This window comes from Ochlerotatus camptorhynchus, unplaced genomic scaffold, assembly GCF_037179485.1.
Source record: "Ochlerotatus camptorhynchus isolate MF236.1 unplaced genomic scaffold, CSIRO-AGI_Acam_v1.1 ptg000467l, whole genome shotgun sequence".
NCBI lineage: Eukaryota > Metazoa > Arthropoda > Insecta > Diptera > Culicidae > Ochlerotatus > Ochlerotatus camptorhynchus.
Window position 1 is genome coordinate 1,039,626 of NW_027040953.1, and position 19,442 is coordinate 1,059,067.

At 41.2% G+C, this 19,442-nt stretch overlaps 1 protein-coding gene across 1 annotated transcript in view; it reads left to right on the top strand.

Moving 5' to 3' along the window:
- Positions 1–9,709: 9,709 nt before the first annotated feature.
- The window catches only part of LOC135712293 (uncharacterized), a 43,886-nt gene continuing 34,153 nt past the window's right edge, over positions 9,710–19,442 (top strand). Inside the window, exon 1 of the mRNA XM_065235260.1 lies at positions 9,710–9,877. Within this exon, the coding sequence (XP_065091332.1) occupies positions 9,743–9,877 (135 nt within the window). The 5' untranslated portion in view covers positions 9,710–9,742. The remainder of the gene's footprint in view (positions 9,878–19,442) is intronic.

Sequence of the window (19,442 nt, forward strand, 5' to 3'; positions counted from 1 at the left end):
ATTGTTCGAGTATCAGGGTCCCTTTGAATCTCGAAGAGGATTACGGCAAAGTGATGGACTTTCGTGTCTGCTTTGAAATAGCGTTAGAAGGTGTGATATGAAGAGCTGGACACGAGTGGCACGATCTTCAGGATGTCCATCCAGCTTATTGGCTTCGCCGATGACATCGACATCATGGCAAGGAACTTTGCGACGATGGCGGAAACGTACATCAGACTGAAGACTGAAACTAGGCGGGTTGGACTTACCATCAACGCATCGAAGGCAAAATACATGTTCTAGGGAAGACCATGTTAGCCTTCTGGTGATGGTCAAAAATGATACCAGCAGAGAAATTTAAAGACGCATTACGGCAGGGAATCGGGCCTACATTGCACTCCGGAGGACGCTCTGGTCGAATAAAATTCACCGCCGCATGAAGCGGACTAAATATCTACAAGACGTTGTTTAGACCAGTGGTCCTCTACGGCCACGAGACATAGACTATGCTCGTGTTTTCGAACGGAAAGTATTACATACCATTTGAGTACGGTGAAGTGTAAATGGATGACGGAACATGAGGAGGCGAATGAATCAAGAATTGCATCAGCAGAGCCATCCATCGTCCACACTGCAAAAATTAGGTGACTACGGTGGGCTGGCAACAGGGAAAAAAAGTAGAGACGCGCAGCGGGTAAGGTGGATCGATCAAGTTGAAGGCGACCTGTGGACCCTTTACAGACTACGAGGCTGGTGACATGTGGCCATGGATCGAGTAAAGTGGAGACATCAACGAGGCCTTAAGCTGGGTTTAGACTAGGCTAGTCAAATGATCAACTCAATTGAATTCAATTGGTTTGAAAAGTTGAGCCTGGTTCAGATTTTTTCAATTCAAGTGAGTTGATGTTATCAGTTGAATGGCATGGTATACACGTTCAATTTGCGTTCAAGTCAGTTGAATTCAACTGACTTGAACATTTGACTCAGAACATCCCGTCGGCACCGACTGGGTTTGAACCCAGGCCTGCTGGGGTGAGAGGCAATCACGCTTACGACTACGCCACCGGTGCCCCTGAGCACGCTAATGTCTCATTAGTTTTGTTCGTGAATTACCAGTTCTGATAGCGATTGTAAGAATGAGGATGATGTATAGACAAAGATTCAAAGCGCTAGTTCCACTTATCAATATTTGGAAAATATTGTAAAAAATATTGATGGCATAAAGACAGTTTATTAATGTCAATCTTCAAATATTGAAGAAATTGAAATTGAATACGATTATTGTGAATATATTGACATGTGTAACGTCCGCTTTAGATGCTTAGTTCAAGGTTATGCGAATTGCTCAGTTTATGCATGGGTGCAAGCAATTTCTAAACAACCCAATTTTGAATAGGATCTACTCATATCCACCCAAATTGAGTAAACAAAGTTGGGACTGACAAGATGACGAATGAGCAACATCGACTTGAATCCGAATGTTAATTTGTTATCTTGTCAGTTACAGTCGTGTTTGCTCAATATTGGGTATCCCTACTTCTAATGTAAATGAGTAGGTCTTACTGACTTTTGGATGTTTAAAAATAACGTGTGCAGAAAGGTGGAAAAACTCGCTGTAAACGGCTAACGAGATCAACCCAAATTTGATTTATTGATTCATAAATCGCAAAAAGTGCAGGAATTCAGCAATGAGTAAATTTGCTTCATGTTGTTCAGCTTTTTTGCGCTTTTTTAAGAAAAAAAAAATCCAGAATATGATAACAGTGGCGCTTTGATTTTCTCGGTCTGCTAGACTGGATAAAATAGTCGTCAATTTTTCTCATTTTCCAACAGTTTATTGATGTTTTAAAACATGGGGATAATTTACTCATCGCAGAGTTTCTGCACTTTTTGCGAAGAATAAACTGAACTATAATTTGGATTGATCTCATCAGCCGTGCACAAATTTAAAGGGACAACATCCAACTGGTCTTATTGCAATACATTGTAAAGTATGAAAACTCTTGGCATCAACACAATACAAATGCGTACGATTTCTTCTTCAGATGATATTGCCCAAACAAAACATTAAACCTTCCCTCTAGTGGACCCTACACGATTGCTTTTATTGACAATAATCGTATTGTCAATACATTCTATATTGACGTCACTATATCGAGATTGACAATATTTCTGAATTCACATCATCAATAATATTGTCAATAATTCCCCTTCGCGTCAATATATTGATGCGTGTGGGGTTTACTTCTGACTTAAAAAAAAAAAAAAAAAAACAAAACGGGTTTTATGACACGCACATATTAACCATATTGCTCGGATAAGCCATGCCAACGCGTTCACAGACGCACGTACAGACACCAGCAAATTTCATATTGCCGGCAGGGATGCCATTCTCTCCAGTGTAAGCAGGGTGATGAGTTGAAACGACACCTCGCACTAAGACAAAAGCAAACTCACCCGAGAGATTTTTATTTTATTTTCAGTTTCTATCGCTTCTCCCACTTCGCAAACAAATCCAGTTTCTGACCTCGCACCTCCACCAGTCCAACACGAGCGTATGAGTGATCACTAGGGAGCACCGTAGAGAGTTCGTTTGCTTCACCGGGGAGAATCACCCCGGTGAAGCCTTTGGTTGTTAGTTTGTTGCTAAGAGGAAGAGGAGACAACTGACTTCTGACTTATCTCTATTTCTATATCTATCTCTATCTTACGCATTTCCAATCGGCCAATCACGAGCTGGTTCGCGCTTGACAGAAAAGTGATTCGTTTTCGCCCCCCGTATTGTCTTCTCTTCCTCTTAGGTTTGTTGCATACAAAGATTTTTTAAAGGTTACTTTTTCTCTTTCTAACGTACCGTAGTCAATTATTTTAAAATTTGGTGTAAACATTTTGGAAATGCGCATACGGGAAGTGCATCAGTGCACCATTATTGAAATTTGCTTCAGTTTAGTCGACAGACAGACATGGGACAGAGATCGATTAGGATCACAGCGGGAGTTCCACAAGGCTCCATCCTTGGTCCAACGCTCTGGACCGGGATGTACAACGGCGTGCTAACGCTGAAACTGCCCAAAGGAGTTGAGATCGTTGGCTTTGCGGACGACATCATCTTGACGGTAACAGGCGAGACACTGGAAGAGGTGGAAGTGCTGGCGACCGAGGTGATCAACATGATTGGTAACTGGATGTAAGGAGCGAAGCTGCAGATGGTCCATCATAAAACGGAAGTTCTATTGGACAGTAACTGTAAAGCGGTACAGCGGGAAGATATCACCGTCGGGGGCATGCCATAACCTCAAAGTGGAAGACAGCGAGTGCTACAGGCGGAGGGAAGTCGGAAGAGTACGGAAAGTTGTGAGAGCGGAGTCGTTGGCTAAGTGGCAACAGGAGTGTAACACGGCAGAGAACGGTAGATGGACACGTAGACTAATAAAGAGATGAAACAGCCTCTGGCTGAAAGTCTTGCTATTAAAGATAACCTAACCTAACCACGTAGACTAATACAGATTTTTTTCGACCTGGGTGAACAGAAATCACGGAGACGTCAAATTCCACCTAACGCAGTTCTTGTCTGGCCGCAGCTGCTTCAGGAAGTATCTGCATCGGTTCGGACACGCAGTGTCACCCCTCTGTTAGGAGTGTGGCAACGTGGATGAAACGCCGGAGCATGTGGTCTTCGACTGTCCAAGGTTCGAGGCAGTTTTGTGAAGGGAGATGCCCGTCCTTAACGTAGAGAATGTCGTCGTTGAAATGTGTCGAGAAGAAGGCACTTGGAATGCCGTCAGCAGCTGTAGCGAAAATGGAGAGAGGAGCAGCGATCTAGCCACACCAGAACACCCGATGAATATTGACGAGATGCAGCTTCAAGTTGAATACCGTGACCACTTTTAATGTTTTTTTTTTCATTTGCCCTGCAAAGCACAACATTCACAACCACTTTTTCGGTACTGTCCTCAAACCGCACTAAACTCAGCAACACAAAGGCTTTCGGTGAAATGGCGTTCGGTGAAATGGCGTTCGGTGAAATGGCATTCGGCAAAATTTTCCATAGTAAATTTTTTTTCGCCTCTCCCTAGCTCAAAACCTGGCTACGTCCTTGTCTTTGTATACGTTTTTCAGCCATTTTATTGATGCTTTCACTCACTCACGTCAAGCTCTGCCGGAATCTTTGCAAAAACAATGACGCATTTGCGCTGCTATCTTTCTCACGGAAGTGAGTGTATAAACAGACAAAAAGTGAACTGTCAACATTCTCACTCTCTCGTGCTGTGTCTAAAAATCTCTCAAGTGGCGCCAGGAGAAATCTCCGAGGAGACAAGCAGAGATTCACCCCAGAGAATGATATCTTTTGCACCCGGGTGATTCTCCCCAGATAATTTTCAACTCTGATTGCCGGATGGATTTTTCATATTCAATTTGATTCTACGATGACGCAATCAAACTGTCGAGCCAGATCGAGCAGAGTTCTATCGATTGGGAATGTTTTATAAAGGTGAGATAGCTTGTGTGAATGGCTATCGGTCGTCACAGATGGCAAGACGTGTGAAATCCGATTTTAATACCTATGATACGGTAGTAACAAAGGTAAAAGGATGAGGAACACGATGGTGCTGTCAGAATGGAAATCCAATTATACTCTTTCGGATAAAATTCTGTTTATCTTTTAAACACAAAAATATAATATTTGGCAACACTATATTTAGATTGCTTATTTTATCATAAAAAACATTGTAAACGTTAATTGTGGCTTTATTTTTCCGAACATAGCGTTAACTACCCCATTTCCGGCCTATTAAGCACAACCCGCACTTAGTATTTCTTAATCTAGCGCAGTTGAGCACCAAATGGAATGTTATTATTACTGATGGCCTTTCCGTACGTACCGTAAGATTTGAAAAAGAGACACCAATCATTGAAATATTGTCAAAAGTCTAACACTGCTTCTCGCCACCAAACTCGGCCTACGGATTCTAAACTCGGCTTAACGCATTTAAACACCATTGAAATGCCAATGAATTCACTTCGGCCTATCGGATGAAGATAAAAATTGAATTGTTTGTGATTTTTGGTAAGACAAAGGGCAAGTGTCACTTTTAAAATCGATGTATTGGATTTTGTAAACCATCACATCAATCGGTTATTTGTCTTAAATCGAAGACATCATATCAAGAAGACTGGCATTTTTGCCAGAATCCAAGCGACGTAGCGCTGTGCTTGAGTGAAGGTGGAAGCAACGTATAGAAAATGTGCAAATACACAAACCGTTCTTCTGAGGATGTAATCTTTGCTGTCAAATTCGTTCGAAGCATTTACCTTTGAGCGGAAGATTGCGAGCTTGTACCTGTCTCATAGCGTTTGTATGAGAAAATAGAAGAGTTGCCAGTTTTTTTTGAGATGTTATCTTCGCTTAAATGCTAGTGCAAACTAACTCCCCCATCAGGTGGGAAATTTTTCTCCTATCAGCTGGTGTTGTTTATTTGCGTGAGAGTTTACAAATCATCCACTGAAGTGATTGTTTACAAAATGATTTGAAAAGTGCCGCTTGAAGTGATTCACATCGAAATAATTTTTCAACTTTTGTTTTGTTTTTGAATCTTCACTGGTATTGGCAAACCTCATCCTAATAAATATTTCGGTATATCTCGTATTTTAGCATCTAATGGACTTTTGCCTTTTCTCAATTAAATTATTCAAATAGCATATAAATGATGATGATGATGGTCCCACCTCTTACCCAAAAAATGAGCTGGACGATTTATCTTTAAGACAATTAAATATGACATTTTAACCAGGTTAGCAAACAAAATCGGACTGGTTTCAGTTACAGATATAAATTACCTCTAGAGTTTACAGTTGCTTCACAGCGATATAAATGTGAAAAAGCTCAGGCGTCCTCCTCTTAGTTCGCCTTTTTGTCCACCTAAAATATTCATAAGTTTTAAGCTATCATAATTTTCAGCAGGAATGCTCACGAATCCTCAACATTTGACAGAAAACTTACAACTAACTCAAGGTAACTTCCAAATAAGCTTCAAAATTGCATTTTTTTTTAAATTAAATGTTTAATTCAGTTCTCTATATCCGTAATACGCGTGCGAGGCTCAAACCTTTGTAGACAATTTTTTTTTTTTAATTAATCAACTTTTAAATCAAATATTAAAAATCCATCATCACCAACGTGGCAAACAGAAATAGTTTTTTGCAGTGCTACAATAATTATTATAAAGTCGTTATGACAGCTATCCATATAAAATAATCCGTTAGAGATAACTTCGTCAAGATACATAATTTGTCAATTCATAAAAAAATCACTGCATAACTGTTCAAAAGACAGTTTTAACGTGTGAAATGCAGTGTCTTTAAAATTCTGTAAGTGTTGCTAAACGTTTGATATGTCTAGGCATCGAATTGAAAACATTTATTCATTTATAATATAATGAATTTTGTGAAGCACAAGTCAAGAAATGTGGTGTTCTTATTTCAACCGCGTTTCTAGTATTATATCTATGAAAGTCACTTCCTCTTTCAATTCGATCACACAAATATCGAGGCAGCAAACCGTTAACTACTTTAAAAATGAACACCATAGTCAAATATACAATTCTTTGCTTCACCGACAACCATTGTAAGGCGTCTAGCATCAAAATGAATCTATTACATCTCAAAATAAAACGCATTATTTTATACTGCAAGCGCTGTAATCTCAATATTTGTGTTGCATTGGCCAGAAATAAAATGGAAGGGCAAAAGTCAAGATGAGGAGAGATGATTGATTTGTATAGCTGTATTTTACTGGCAATAGTTAAATCGTTTTTCAGTCGACATAAAATTCCATACTCCTTGGCAATTTTCTTGATGACATTGTCAATGTGAGAGTTGAACTTAATTGTGTCATCAATAATCACGCCGAGATAATTAATCTCCCGAACGCGATCAATAGTCTCATTATCAATTACAACAGAGACGTTCTCATTTACTCGATTCCGCGAAATTACCATCAATTTAGTTTTATTTGTATTCAATTTCAACTGCTTAAACTCCAACCATCTACTTAGAGAACGCAAATCTTCATTCAAGTGTAAAACGGCATCATCTTAATCCTTAGCTGCCATGAATAACACAGTATCATCTGCAAAAAGATTAATGTCGCAAAATCTCAAAACACGTCGCAAGTCATTAATATACATAATAAATAACAGGGGCCCTAATACACTTCCCTGGGGCACTCCAAGGGTATTCCCCACGGGACTGGAAACAGAATCATTAAAAACAGTCCGTTGAGTTCTGTCAGACAAATAGCTTTCAAACCATTTATATGCAGTACTCGTAATTCCAAAGTGCTTGATTGATCTTAACAATAAGGGCCTAGACATTGTTTCAAAAGCGCGTTTAAGACCCAAGAAACAGCAACAATCGTATCTTTACACTCCAAGTTATTTTTCCACTTCGCTAATACCAAATTCAACGCGGTTTCACAAGAATGACCTTCCCGATATCCCGATTGTTCTATTATCAATATTACCTATTAGGTTCTGAAAGCTTGGAATACATGATCTTTTAAATTTGTCGAACTTGGCACTGAGAATTTGTGAGTACTTGGCACTGATGAAGTCTGCAAGTAGTAGACGAAATACGCGTATCTGTCAAAAGATAAGCAATTATAACGAAGTTAAAAGGGAATAAACCAACACACTCGAAGCTCTTCATAAATAATATTAGTAACAGAAAGTAGTTGATTTTAAATTCATGCGGAGTGACTTCATTGGTTTTTGTTTTGCAAATTATTAGTTCTGGAGTTCCAGTGTGTACATTTTACTGTGTTTATACAGGATTTTTACAGGATCGGTCAGAATGGGCCGAAGGTTCTCAGAATGCTATGCAATTTTGCCCACAGGTTGAGTTTATGATCATATAAATGAAACAAAAATTCAAAAAATCTTGTATAGCCAATCTTCCCGGAAAACTTTAGTTGAAGTTTCGGATTTTCCTGGACATCACTTAAAGCAACTCATGAAGCAAGAATCGTGGTCAAGCATCAACAAATGTTGTGTACTAAAATGGTAAGGTAAGTATCTCAGAAATCCATATAAAATATAATCAGAAAAAATGGATGGAGGAAAGCCACAATGAAGAGCAGGAAATGTTTTCCAACTATTATATATCGTAAGACCAACAGACGGTTTTGAGTTTTAGAAAATCTATCTTAAGTTATTTAAAAAAAATCTCACTCATTCACTTGAAAACTAAATTGACTCAAGGCAGTTGTTAAAGATAATCTTTTGATTGCCAATTAAATATATTCATCGTTTATCACACCAGTCAAACACCTTCTTGAATATGTTTAGCCCATGCAACACAACTGATTAACGCAACCCAGGAAGTTCCAACCGCCGACTAACCACCTGACTAGTTTTAATATTTGAAGTTCATCAGATCAACCGACCTTGCCAAAAATAGCCAACAACAACAACAACAACACCACCAAACATCGTCGTAAACAAAAGTGTCTCTCCACTGCCATCCGATCCATTCGGAGATCGCGTTAGCTTGCTTATTCTAACATCATAGACAAGTTCGGATCGATTAGCCTCTGCTAGGCGCTTCGTCGCATTCGCCAATTTTTCGGAACCGATGACCCAGATGACGGAGATACAGAACCTTCCCCAGATACGAGTGGGTCTCCCTCCCAAGCTGGAACTACAAAATAGGCAGCCACTTTTAGCAAGTAGTTCATTTTACAATTTAGCACCATTGGATCAGTAAGCATATATTGGGAGACCGGTTGTCATCGTCGTCGAGAGCCAGTTGATCGTGAACGGATTAAGTATAACTTGCGCATGCAAAAAAAGTAGGAGAAAAATAAGAAAAAAACGTCGCCGAAGAAAACCAGTTTTCCTCCAACGAGATATTGCAGGTTGGTAATTTGTGTTTATTAGCTCGGAATAATGCACATGATCTACCACCCCGTCGACGCAAATCACCACCAGATCAAAGTGTTTTTCACCACACTCTCAAGCTCTCCGTCTCTCCCAGTTGGAAAGCTCGATCGTTTCTCTCTCTCTTGCGATTTATGTACGGCCAAGAGCGGGAGAGAGTTGGAGATGGAGCTTTTCGTTTTTTGGAAATTTCAGCTAACAATCGCGAGAGCGACCGTCGTACGGAAAGTGGGTGGTGGGAGACGCGATCACTCTCACTTTCGATGGGGTCGTTCGGAAAAGCTACCCATCGAAGCTTTCCGAAGCTGTAAATAGTTGGTCATAATCATAAGAAAAAAGTAGCGATGGCTGCTGAGAGCTGAGGCAAAAAAGGCAAAAAATATCCAAATTGATCGCGATCAGTGATTGCCATAGCGTGCTGCCGCCGTTGGTGTTGGACGCCGCGGCAAAAGGCAACTTCGACTGGGGCCAACCGATCATTACGCCGTTTGGATTGGTTTGAGGCACACCTCGCGCGGGCTCGCATCACACATTGGACCTACTTGGAATATTGTTTGTGTTGAATTTTTTTTTTTTCTGTTTCTACACCATTTCCTACTATCCACCTCTGTCATGCTCTGTTTGGCACTCGATCTAACTTCCTTTTGCGATTCCAACCCTTTCGCTTTCCTTTCCTCTTTTTGTTTTTTGCAGATTAAAGTGTCCAACTGAAGAACCCCACGGGAACCGGAAAATCTACCAGCAGCGAACTTCCGAAAAGAAAAGCCGAAAAGTGTGTGACGACAGTTTCGTAGTAGAAGAAGAAGAAGAACAACAAAACAGCAACCATGAAGCCGTTCGGTTGGAGTGCGAGTTTGGTGGTGGTCCTGTGCCTTGGGGCTGCCCTGGCCGCTCCCAGCACCCGGGTCAAGCGGGAGGACTCGGAGATCAGTGCCGAAGTGGTGAACCCAGTTGGGTCCGAGGTTAGTGCCATGATCGAAATAACACAGAGTGAGAGTGAGAGTGAGCGGGTGAGTGAAAGGACGCATCCGCCAGAATCAAGGTCAAGTGTGTGTGTGTATGATCGCTTTGCATAAGCGATGATGGTGCGTGGGATGAATAGTTGGACCATGAACACTATTTCTGTGCTGTTGTTTGTCGATGATCGGTGGGAAGCGTTTTTTGTTTGTTTGAGCGAGAACACGTGGTTCAAATGCAATTGGCACGAGCAATTCAAGTTCAATCATAATTAGCGCTGCGATGCCAGCAAGATAGCCCAGTACGTACGGTACGGTTTGATAAGAGCTGGTGATCAAGATCAACATAGCTTGCAAATTGCTGCAATTTGCCTGCCATATGATTGTGAAGCGGCGATTGAGTGAAGTTACGCGTAATTGTTAGAAATGACGATCATACTCTACAGCAGATATCAAGGAAGCGATCTTCAGGTTGTTTTTGTGATTGGGTGAAAAACATATTGACTTCCTTGTTCCTAGAACTCATTGAGATATATCCATCGACTGAAATGCGATTCTATCTAATTAAGAAAAACGAAGACGTGAACGATTAGACTGATGCAAAATTTAAGAGTTGCACTCCACAGTACACAAACGGTTTCAAATCGGGTCCTGATAAGCCTCCCAAAATTTAAACTCAATTGATAAGAAACTGACTTGGCACAATCGATTTGAAGTTTACAAATGGAAATTACTATGGGAAAACCAAACTTTTTGTTCATCGTCTTCTAGACTTTTTCCATATTGTAGAATGGTATTGCCTGGAAAATTTTCTCAGCTACAACTTAGCAGCAGATCATTTTTCAGCCAAACGTTACATTAAATAGTTATTAATAGTGTAAGAGAATGATACTCTTTAGGCATGATCCAGCAGCTGTTTTGTGGGCAACACTGATTTCAACAGTGTGACATAGTAGGCGTGATTTTTGTACTCTCTAGACTACACGCTAGAAACACCAATGTTGCCTGCTGAACAGTTGATTGAGCCTAATCATAAGACACTAGTGTCTTGAATAATTAGTAACTTTTGCTCCTTATGGTTGATCAAAAAGTGGTCTTGAATAAAGATATGAACAAAAAATTTGTTTTTCCTACAGTAATTTCAAGACAGTTGCTCACTAAATGAGTTCAAATTTTGGGATGCTAATCAGAACCCAATTTGAAACCGTTTGAGCCCTGTGAAGTAAAATTTTCATATTTTTCATCAGTCTAATGAAGCCTCCAGTAAGATTCACATTACAGAGCGAGTCACGTAGAACAATCCAAGTCTAAGTTGAAAAACTCTTACTGTTCTAAAATTAATCCACATTTTTAGTGGTCTAAGATCATCCAAAAATTTAAAACTATCGAGTGGTAGGTTCTTCGATTCTAGCAAAATGCAAAAATGGTATCCATACTGGAAGAACCGTCAATTTGACAACACTATACTGCCCATAACCACAAGTCAGTCCTTTATGAAAAAGACTGGAAATGAGAAAACGCCGTTCAAAGATTTTACAAGCTTTCACATTTTACACTTATTTTGAAGGGATAATTTTGAAAATAAACGTGCAATGTGATAGAATGTATCTATGTTTAGTAAAAAATATTAGATAAAATGTCGTGAAAATTTAATTTTATGACTAAAATCTGAGTGGGACTGACTTGCGATTACATTTAACGTCAATGAGTAAATTAACCGCAAGTCAGTCACAATGCCATGACGATGCTGCATTAGTTTAGCACAGTATTGCTCAGTAGAAAGATACCATGGTCCCATAGAACGTTATTGAATGCCAAACCCACCAAACGATAAATCAATTCACATGAGAATTTGAAAAAAAGACCAATAAGAGTCATGATGAGTAACCAGCACCATGTTGGCCACACCCGGACTTGTTCCGAGTATCCCCGAGGAAGTGGTAAAATCATTTTAAATCAAAATCCATCATGCCACCGGAGATCGGGTGCCAGTAAAACACACACTGTTGCGAGATAGCACTTTCATTTCCAAAGAGACGTGAAAGAGCATTTTAGAACGTGCTGTGCACATTTCATTCTTCTTGTGTTGGAGAGCTGCCGCTCCAACGGTGTTAACTCTCTTTTTCTCTCTTTTGCTTCTCCGATTGTGTGCGCTGTAGCGCTGTAAGATAGCTAGCATCGAAGATAGCCTTTAAGCTGGGTTTAGACAGGGCAAGTCAAATGATCAACTCAGTTTAATTCAACTGACTGGAACGCGAATTGAATGTGACCATGCCATTCAACTGAATTGATCAACTCACTTAAATTGAAAAAAGTTGAACCAGGCTCAACTTTTCAAGCCAATTGAATTCAACTGAGTTGATTAAATGACTTGCCTAGTCTAAACCCAGCTTTATGTGCCTTTAGTAAGCATTAACAGAAGAGTGACTTCCAGTCCATTCCAGTTTCCTCAGTTTTTTTTTTTTTCATAAGGCAAATTTATGAAATTCATTTCGTTTTTTTCTAGCTAAAAAGCGTAAGGTAATCCTATGAACATCGACAGTTCATTTCACTAAGTTTACCATGGTGGATTAATCAACATTCATGGACCCAGGGTTTTTAACTTGGTTTGTAATCACTTGAAGTTAGATTGAGTACTTAAATTCACAAATCGGTTGATTCTAAAATATTCTATTGATCAAAAATGGTTCAATTCTACAAAGGGAGGTTTTGGTTCTTTGGAGCCGATCGCTAATATTTATACAAGAATTTACGATGAATTTAATTACTTCAAATAGGGCTCCGGGATACTTCGTCGTATGGCACCCGTTTCCGTTCTATGTTCTAAAAACCATAAAAGCAAAACTATTTTACTAACCTTTTCGGAAAACCTTCTTTGCTCTCGAAAAAGATTAAAATTGATGTTGACATATGCGTAGAATTAGTGATTTTGAATTAGAAGGGTATGACGATGCAAAGTGGTGTACAATGAAGTGGAGTGGAGCCCTATTCCCATAAATAATATTTAAAGCAACTCGATTTAGGACTGTTAGCACCCAAATTTGATTTTTCCGCCACTTCAAACACATCATGCGTGTTTGAATCAGACTGCGCCAGTGGGGCCTCAGCTAACTACCCTTGCCTACACACTTAGAAATAACTAATATAAATAATTTTACAAGTGACGGAATCCATCTTTGACAGAAACGGTCAGACGTAAACAAATATTTCATGTAAAATTAAGTGCTCCGAGACTGAAAAGTACGTTTTTTTTTTTATTAATTACTTTATTTGTACAGGCTCAATCGAATAAACTTTACAGAGCCGAGTTATCATTTTTGTTATACATTATTGATTTCTTATATTTAAAGTTAAAGGAGCTGGACCGGATACTCGCGGTTGTCTCGAGGTTAGTGGGGATTTACAATTTTTTTAGATGGGAAAAGGGAAAGGGAGGTTTGAAATGTGGTTTACGATACAAATATTTAATTAATCCTAAAACATGAACTATTTCTATTCATCTTGAAAACAAACATAAAAAAACCCACACGTACAAAATACAAACTAAACACAAGGTTAATCAAACTTACAATCTAATGTTAATATTCTTAAAGTAAACATATATGAGTTTCATAAACTCCAGATCGCGTCTAGCCAAAATATCCCGAACTGGAACATTAGGTTGTCTACCTCGAGCCCGAAGGGAATCATAAAAATGTGATCTGACTCCACGATACTCCACACAAGACCAAAGGATGTGATCAGCGTCCTGTTAACCTTGTCCACATTCACAGAGATTGCTGTCCTTCAGCCCAACACGGAACAAGTGAGCGTTTAACGAGTAGTGATTGGACATGAGGCGAGACATCATACGAATGAAGTCTCGACCCACATCCAACCCCTTGAACCAAGAACTCTTCGACACCTTAGGGATGATCGAATATAGCCATCGTCCCAAACTCCCTTCACTCCACTTATTCTGCCAGCTGACGAGTGACTGTTGACGATAAATGAAGAAAAATTCATCGTAGGCGATTTGTCGATCGTAAATATCGCCTTCCATAGCGCCCACCTTAGCAAGTGAGTCAGCCATCTCAATGCCCGGAATCGAGCAATGAGATGGGACCCATGCAAAGGTGATGACAAAAGATCTTAAAGATAAAGCACTTAAAAGCTCTCGTATTTTCATGAGAAAATACGAGGAGTGCTTTACCGGCCTCATAGAGCGAATAGCCTCGACAGAACTGAGACTATCCGTAAAAATAAAATAATGATCTGGTGCAAGTGAGGCGATCGTTTCTAGCGTATAATGTATTGCCGCCAACTCAGCAACATATACGGAACAAGGAGCTTGAAGCATTCGAGAGGCGCTATGAAATTCGTTAAAAATACCAAAACCAGCGGACGACTCTATTAGTGATCCATCTGTGAAGAACGATCTTGCGGAATCAACTTGGCCAAACTTTGCAGCGAAAATTGACGGAACAATCAAGGAACGATGATGTTCTGGGATCCCATGAATCTCCCGCGTCATAGATAAATCAAAACTAACTGAATTGCCGAAGTCGGAGAAGCATACACGATGAGGATTATGCTGTGAAGGGCTGACATCCTGTGTTATGTACACGTAGTACAATGACATAAAACGAGTTTGAGGGTTCAGCTCAAGAAGCTTTTCAAAGTTTTCGATTACCAGTGGGTTCATAACTTCGCAACGGGTGAGGAGCCTGAGGGACAATTCCGAGAACCGATCCGATAGTGGCAACATGCCCGCCAACACTTCGAGACTCATCGTATGAGTCGAGTGCATGCATCCTAACGCGATACGAAGACAACGATACTGGATACGTTCCAGTTTGATGATGTGAGTTTTAGCCGCCGACTGGAAACAAAAACTACCGTATTCTAAAACCGATAAAATCGTTGTCCGGTACAACGTTAGAAGATCTTGCGGATGAGCTCCCCACCACGTTCCGGTAATTGTTCGGAGAAAATTGATCCTTTGTTGGCATTTTCGTCTCAGATACTCAATGTGGAATCTCCAGGTGCATTTGGAATCGAACCAGACCCCAAGATATTTGAAAGACATGGACTGAGTGATCGGCTTACCCAAAAGTTGAAGCTTCGGTTGTGCTGGGCTATGCTTCCTAGAAAAAACGACCAACTCAGTTTTCTCCGAGGAGAATTCGATACCTAGCTCGATAGCCCAAGTAGACAAATTATCTAAGGTATCCTGTAAGGGTCCTTGCAGGTTGACCCCTTTGGGCCCTGTCATAGACACTACGCCGTTATCTGCAAGTTGTCTCAACGTACAGTTGTCACTTAGACAATTGTCAATTTCTCTGACGTAGAAATTATACAAAAGGGGGCTTAAACATGAGCCCTGGGGGAGACCCATGTAACTAAATCGAGAAGCTGTAGAGTTTCCATGAGAAAAGCTCATATGTTTCTCTGACAGCAAATTGTACAAAAAGTTATTTATTAATGGAGAAAGGCCACAAGCGTGGAGTTTGTCTGAAAGGACTTCAACGGATACTGAATCAAAAGCCCCCTTGATATCCAAGAATACAGAAGCCATTTGCTCTTTTTTAGCAAAAGCCAACTGAATTTCTGTGGAAAGCAACGCGAGACAGTCGTTCGTTCCCTTGCCCCTACGGAATCCAAATTGAGTATCTGAGAGTAGGTGGTTCGTCTCAACCCATTTGTCCAAGCGAAAAAGGATCATTTTCTCCAACAATTTTCGAATGCACGATAACATCGCGATGGGACGATACGAGTTATGATCTGAAGCGGGTTTTCCAGGCTTTTTAATGGCTATAACTCTCACTTGCCTCCAATCATCCGGAACAATATTGAGCTCCAGGAACTGACAAAACAAGTTCAACATGCGCCTCTTAGCGACGTCTGGGAGGTTCTTCAACAAGTTGAACTTGATTCTATCAGCCCCCGGAGCCGAATTGCCACACGAAAGGAGCGCGAGTGAGAGTTCCAGCATTGAAAAAGGCTGGCTGATCTCGTCTACAGAATTCGTCGTTTCGCGAGGAATCATCTGTGCCGGCACGGAATCAGGACATACTTTTCGCGCGAACTTGAGAATCCAACGATCTGAGTACTCCTCGCTCTCGTTGTTCGAAGACCGGTTACGCATCCTTCGCGCCGCGTTCCAAAGCGTATTCATCGACGTTTCGCGCGACAATCCGTCCACGAATTGCCGCCAGTATCCGCGTTTCTTGGCTTTGATGAGGCTCTTGAGTTCGCGTTCAAGAGCCGAGTACGCTTCGAAATACACGGGTGTTCCACGTTTCCGGAAAAGCTTAAACGCGTCGGACTTTTTACGATAAACCTCAGTGCATTGGTGGTCCCACCAAGGGGAAGGAGGTTTCCTACGCAAAGACGTTCCAGGAACCGGCCGAGTTTGAGCTCGAAGCGCGCTGTCCAAGATCAGATTGGAGAGGAAGTTATATTCCTCCAACGGTGGAAGCCCTTCTACCGACGACACGGCTTCCTCTATCGCGGTCTTGAACGTTGTCCAATCGATATTACGGGTGAGGTCGTACGCGACGTTAACGGGTTCCGACGGATTGAACCCACTGGCAATCGAAATTTTGATCGGCAAGTGATCACTACCGTGGGGATCCTGGATCACATTCCACGTGCAATCCAACGATAATGAGTTAGAGCAAAGTGTGAGGTCTAATTTACTTCCATTCGAAGATGGTCCAGCCAAACGTGTTACTTCTCCATTGTTAAGTATTGTCATATTGAAGTTATCACAGAGGTCATATATAAAAGTAGAACGGTTGTCATCATACAGTTCCCCCCAGCCTGTACCGTGGGAATTGAAATCTCCCATGATCAACCGTGGAGCAGGAAGTACCGAACATATATCTGAAAGTTGTTTTCGATTAACAACGGCTCTAGGAGGAATATAAACAGAAGCAATACAAAGGCTCTTACCTTTAAAAATAGCCTGACATGCGACAACTTCAATACCTGTAAATTGTGGAAGATTCACTCTATAGAAAGAATGGCACTTTTTGATCCCCAAAAGTACCCCTCCTCCACGCGAATCCTCACGATCCAGTCGAATAATGTTAAAATCATAAAAAGGAAGATCTATATCTGAAGAGAGCCAAGTTTCACAAAGAGCAAATGCATCACAATGATTATTGTGAACTAAAAACTTAAAAGAGTCTAATTTAGGAATAAGACTTCGACAATTCCACTGTAGAATTGTGATCAAATCCCCGACCTCGTTTGGAAAATTATCCATCGAAGGAAATGATTGCTGCAATGAGGGGCCACTTCAATGTCAATTGCTTCAAGAGGGTCTTCACAGTAGGAAGCATTGCCAGAACAATGCTTTTGAGAGGATCAGAAATATTCAGGTACTTGAGAATATCGTCCACAATTTTATCAAATGAGAACAACCCAGATGAAGAAGGGGCTTCTGTTCTTAAAAATGGGACATCAGGGGTTTTGGATGTCCCCGGGAGAGGTGGAAAATCCTGGGTATAGTCAGTTCTTCTGAATCCAGGAGGAGTAGAAACTTCCTTTTTTCCACCACTCCTTGATTTGGGCAAGCTGATTTGGGGTTCTTCATTCTCAACTTTCCGCGAACGGATGCGTTTTCGTTTCCGTGCTGAAAAACAGAAAGAAGTTCCCTCCTCAGCCAAGTCAGAGTCAGTCTCGTCATCTGACAAAAGAGAAAAGGGATTTTTGTCGTTGGTCGATGGCGTGGCCGTCTTCAGCATTTCTGCAAAAGACTGCCGGGAACGTTCCTTAAGTGAGCGTTGTAATTTCTCCCCGCGTTGTTTGTACACCGGGCATGACGAGATACCATGAGGAGTTCCCTTACAGTACACGCATTTTGGTGCGGTAGCTGCACAGGTGTCATCCCCATGCTTCTCTCCGCATTTGGAACAGCGTGCCTTGCTGCCACAGTGGGAGGCCGTATGTCCCAACTGCTTACAGTTTTGGCAGTTCATGACCCGGGGAACGAACAAACGCACAGGTAGTCGAAGTTTTCCCAGCTCGATGTAGTGAGGAAGGGCTGAACCAGAAAAGGTCACACGGAACGAGTCTGTGGGGGTAAAACTCTTTTTACCCTCGCTGACAGATACTGAGCCCAGTTTTTGGACATCCAGTATCTTCACCGGAGGAAGCAAACGGCTCTTGAAACGGCCAACCGCCTGCTTCTCCAAGATCTCGGGGGTCAGACTCGCTTCGGTGACCACACCTTCGATCTCCACATCACGAGCTGGGATGTAAACTCTGTACTCGAGCGTGAAGAGCTGGGAGGCAGCAATCTCGTTAGCCTGCTTCAGGTTAGAGACGGAGACACGAAGTTTATTGTGCCTAACCTTCGTGATTTCAGTCACGGCCGAGTATCGCTTCGTCAGATCATTAGTAATTTGCATTACATTCAAAGGTTTGTTTCTGGGCTGAAAGTAGACAACCCATGGGCCAGTCGAGTCATCTGGATAGGCTCGCGATCGGGGGTTTATCTGAGCCTGTCCTTTGCCAGACTGAGACGATGAACCAGGGAGAGATGACGTACGTTTTCGACCCTTCTTGCCATCGCGTGGCAAAGTGGTGTCATCTTCCGACAAAACGTCCATTTCGTCTTGCGACAAAATGTCCATTTTGCCGTACTAGTGGGAGCGAAAAACGCTCTACCACTGAAACGATAATCACTCGGACACAATACACAAAAAAAAAACTACAAACACAGAACACAAACTTAAAATTTAACTGTGGGCGAAAGAGAGAAACAAGAACAAAAACTTATCTGATAATCCTATACTACTACCACCGAGCGTATAAACGGCAGCAGCGGAGCGACGCGCAGCGTGGATGATCTTCGATCAGCGTGTGCGGGCGGTCTTCGTTGGTGTGTGCTTATGTGAGGGTCGGCACTCAGCTGAACACACGATGATAGATGAGCGGTGTAAATGCGGAGGCAGATGCTGACACTCGATGACGATGATCCGTGTGCAGGTATGCGTTACCACGCACCGATGGTGCGCAAAATGGTTGGCGAATTGGCAATCGTAAAAACAATTTTCCTTCCGATGATGCCGAAAACACACTTTCTTCTCAGAAAAAACTCACTTTTAGTTAATTATTTAGCTGGGAACTCTAAGCGAGAAAAAACTGACAATTTAAATCAAGCGAATAGCGAGAAAACTTCCAAAATAGCGGAGCGCGAACTAAGTCGACCGTACTTCTTGCTAGGACGCAGTGTAATGGAAAAGTACGTTTGATTGAGTTGAATTTTGCGTCTGTTATGACTCAATTTTATGTCAAAATTGACGCTCATATATGTCAGTCTCAGAACACCTAAATTTACATGATTTTTTTTAAGTGTGTAGTTGACAGATTGATTTAGTGGACATTTTGCATGCAAACCTACAATGGATTCAAGTTATCTACAATTTTGTAACTCACACTGACCCAAAATAGCTTCTTCACAACAAATAAAAGAATATCACTTGCAATTTCAGGAAAAGCATCAAATGTGGTAATTTCTCACGCCAGTCAGTGCAACCTATATTAAATATTATGCAAACGTTTGCTGTCATTCCCGTTA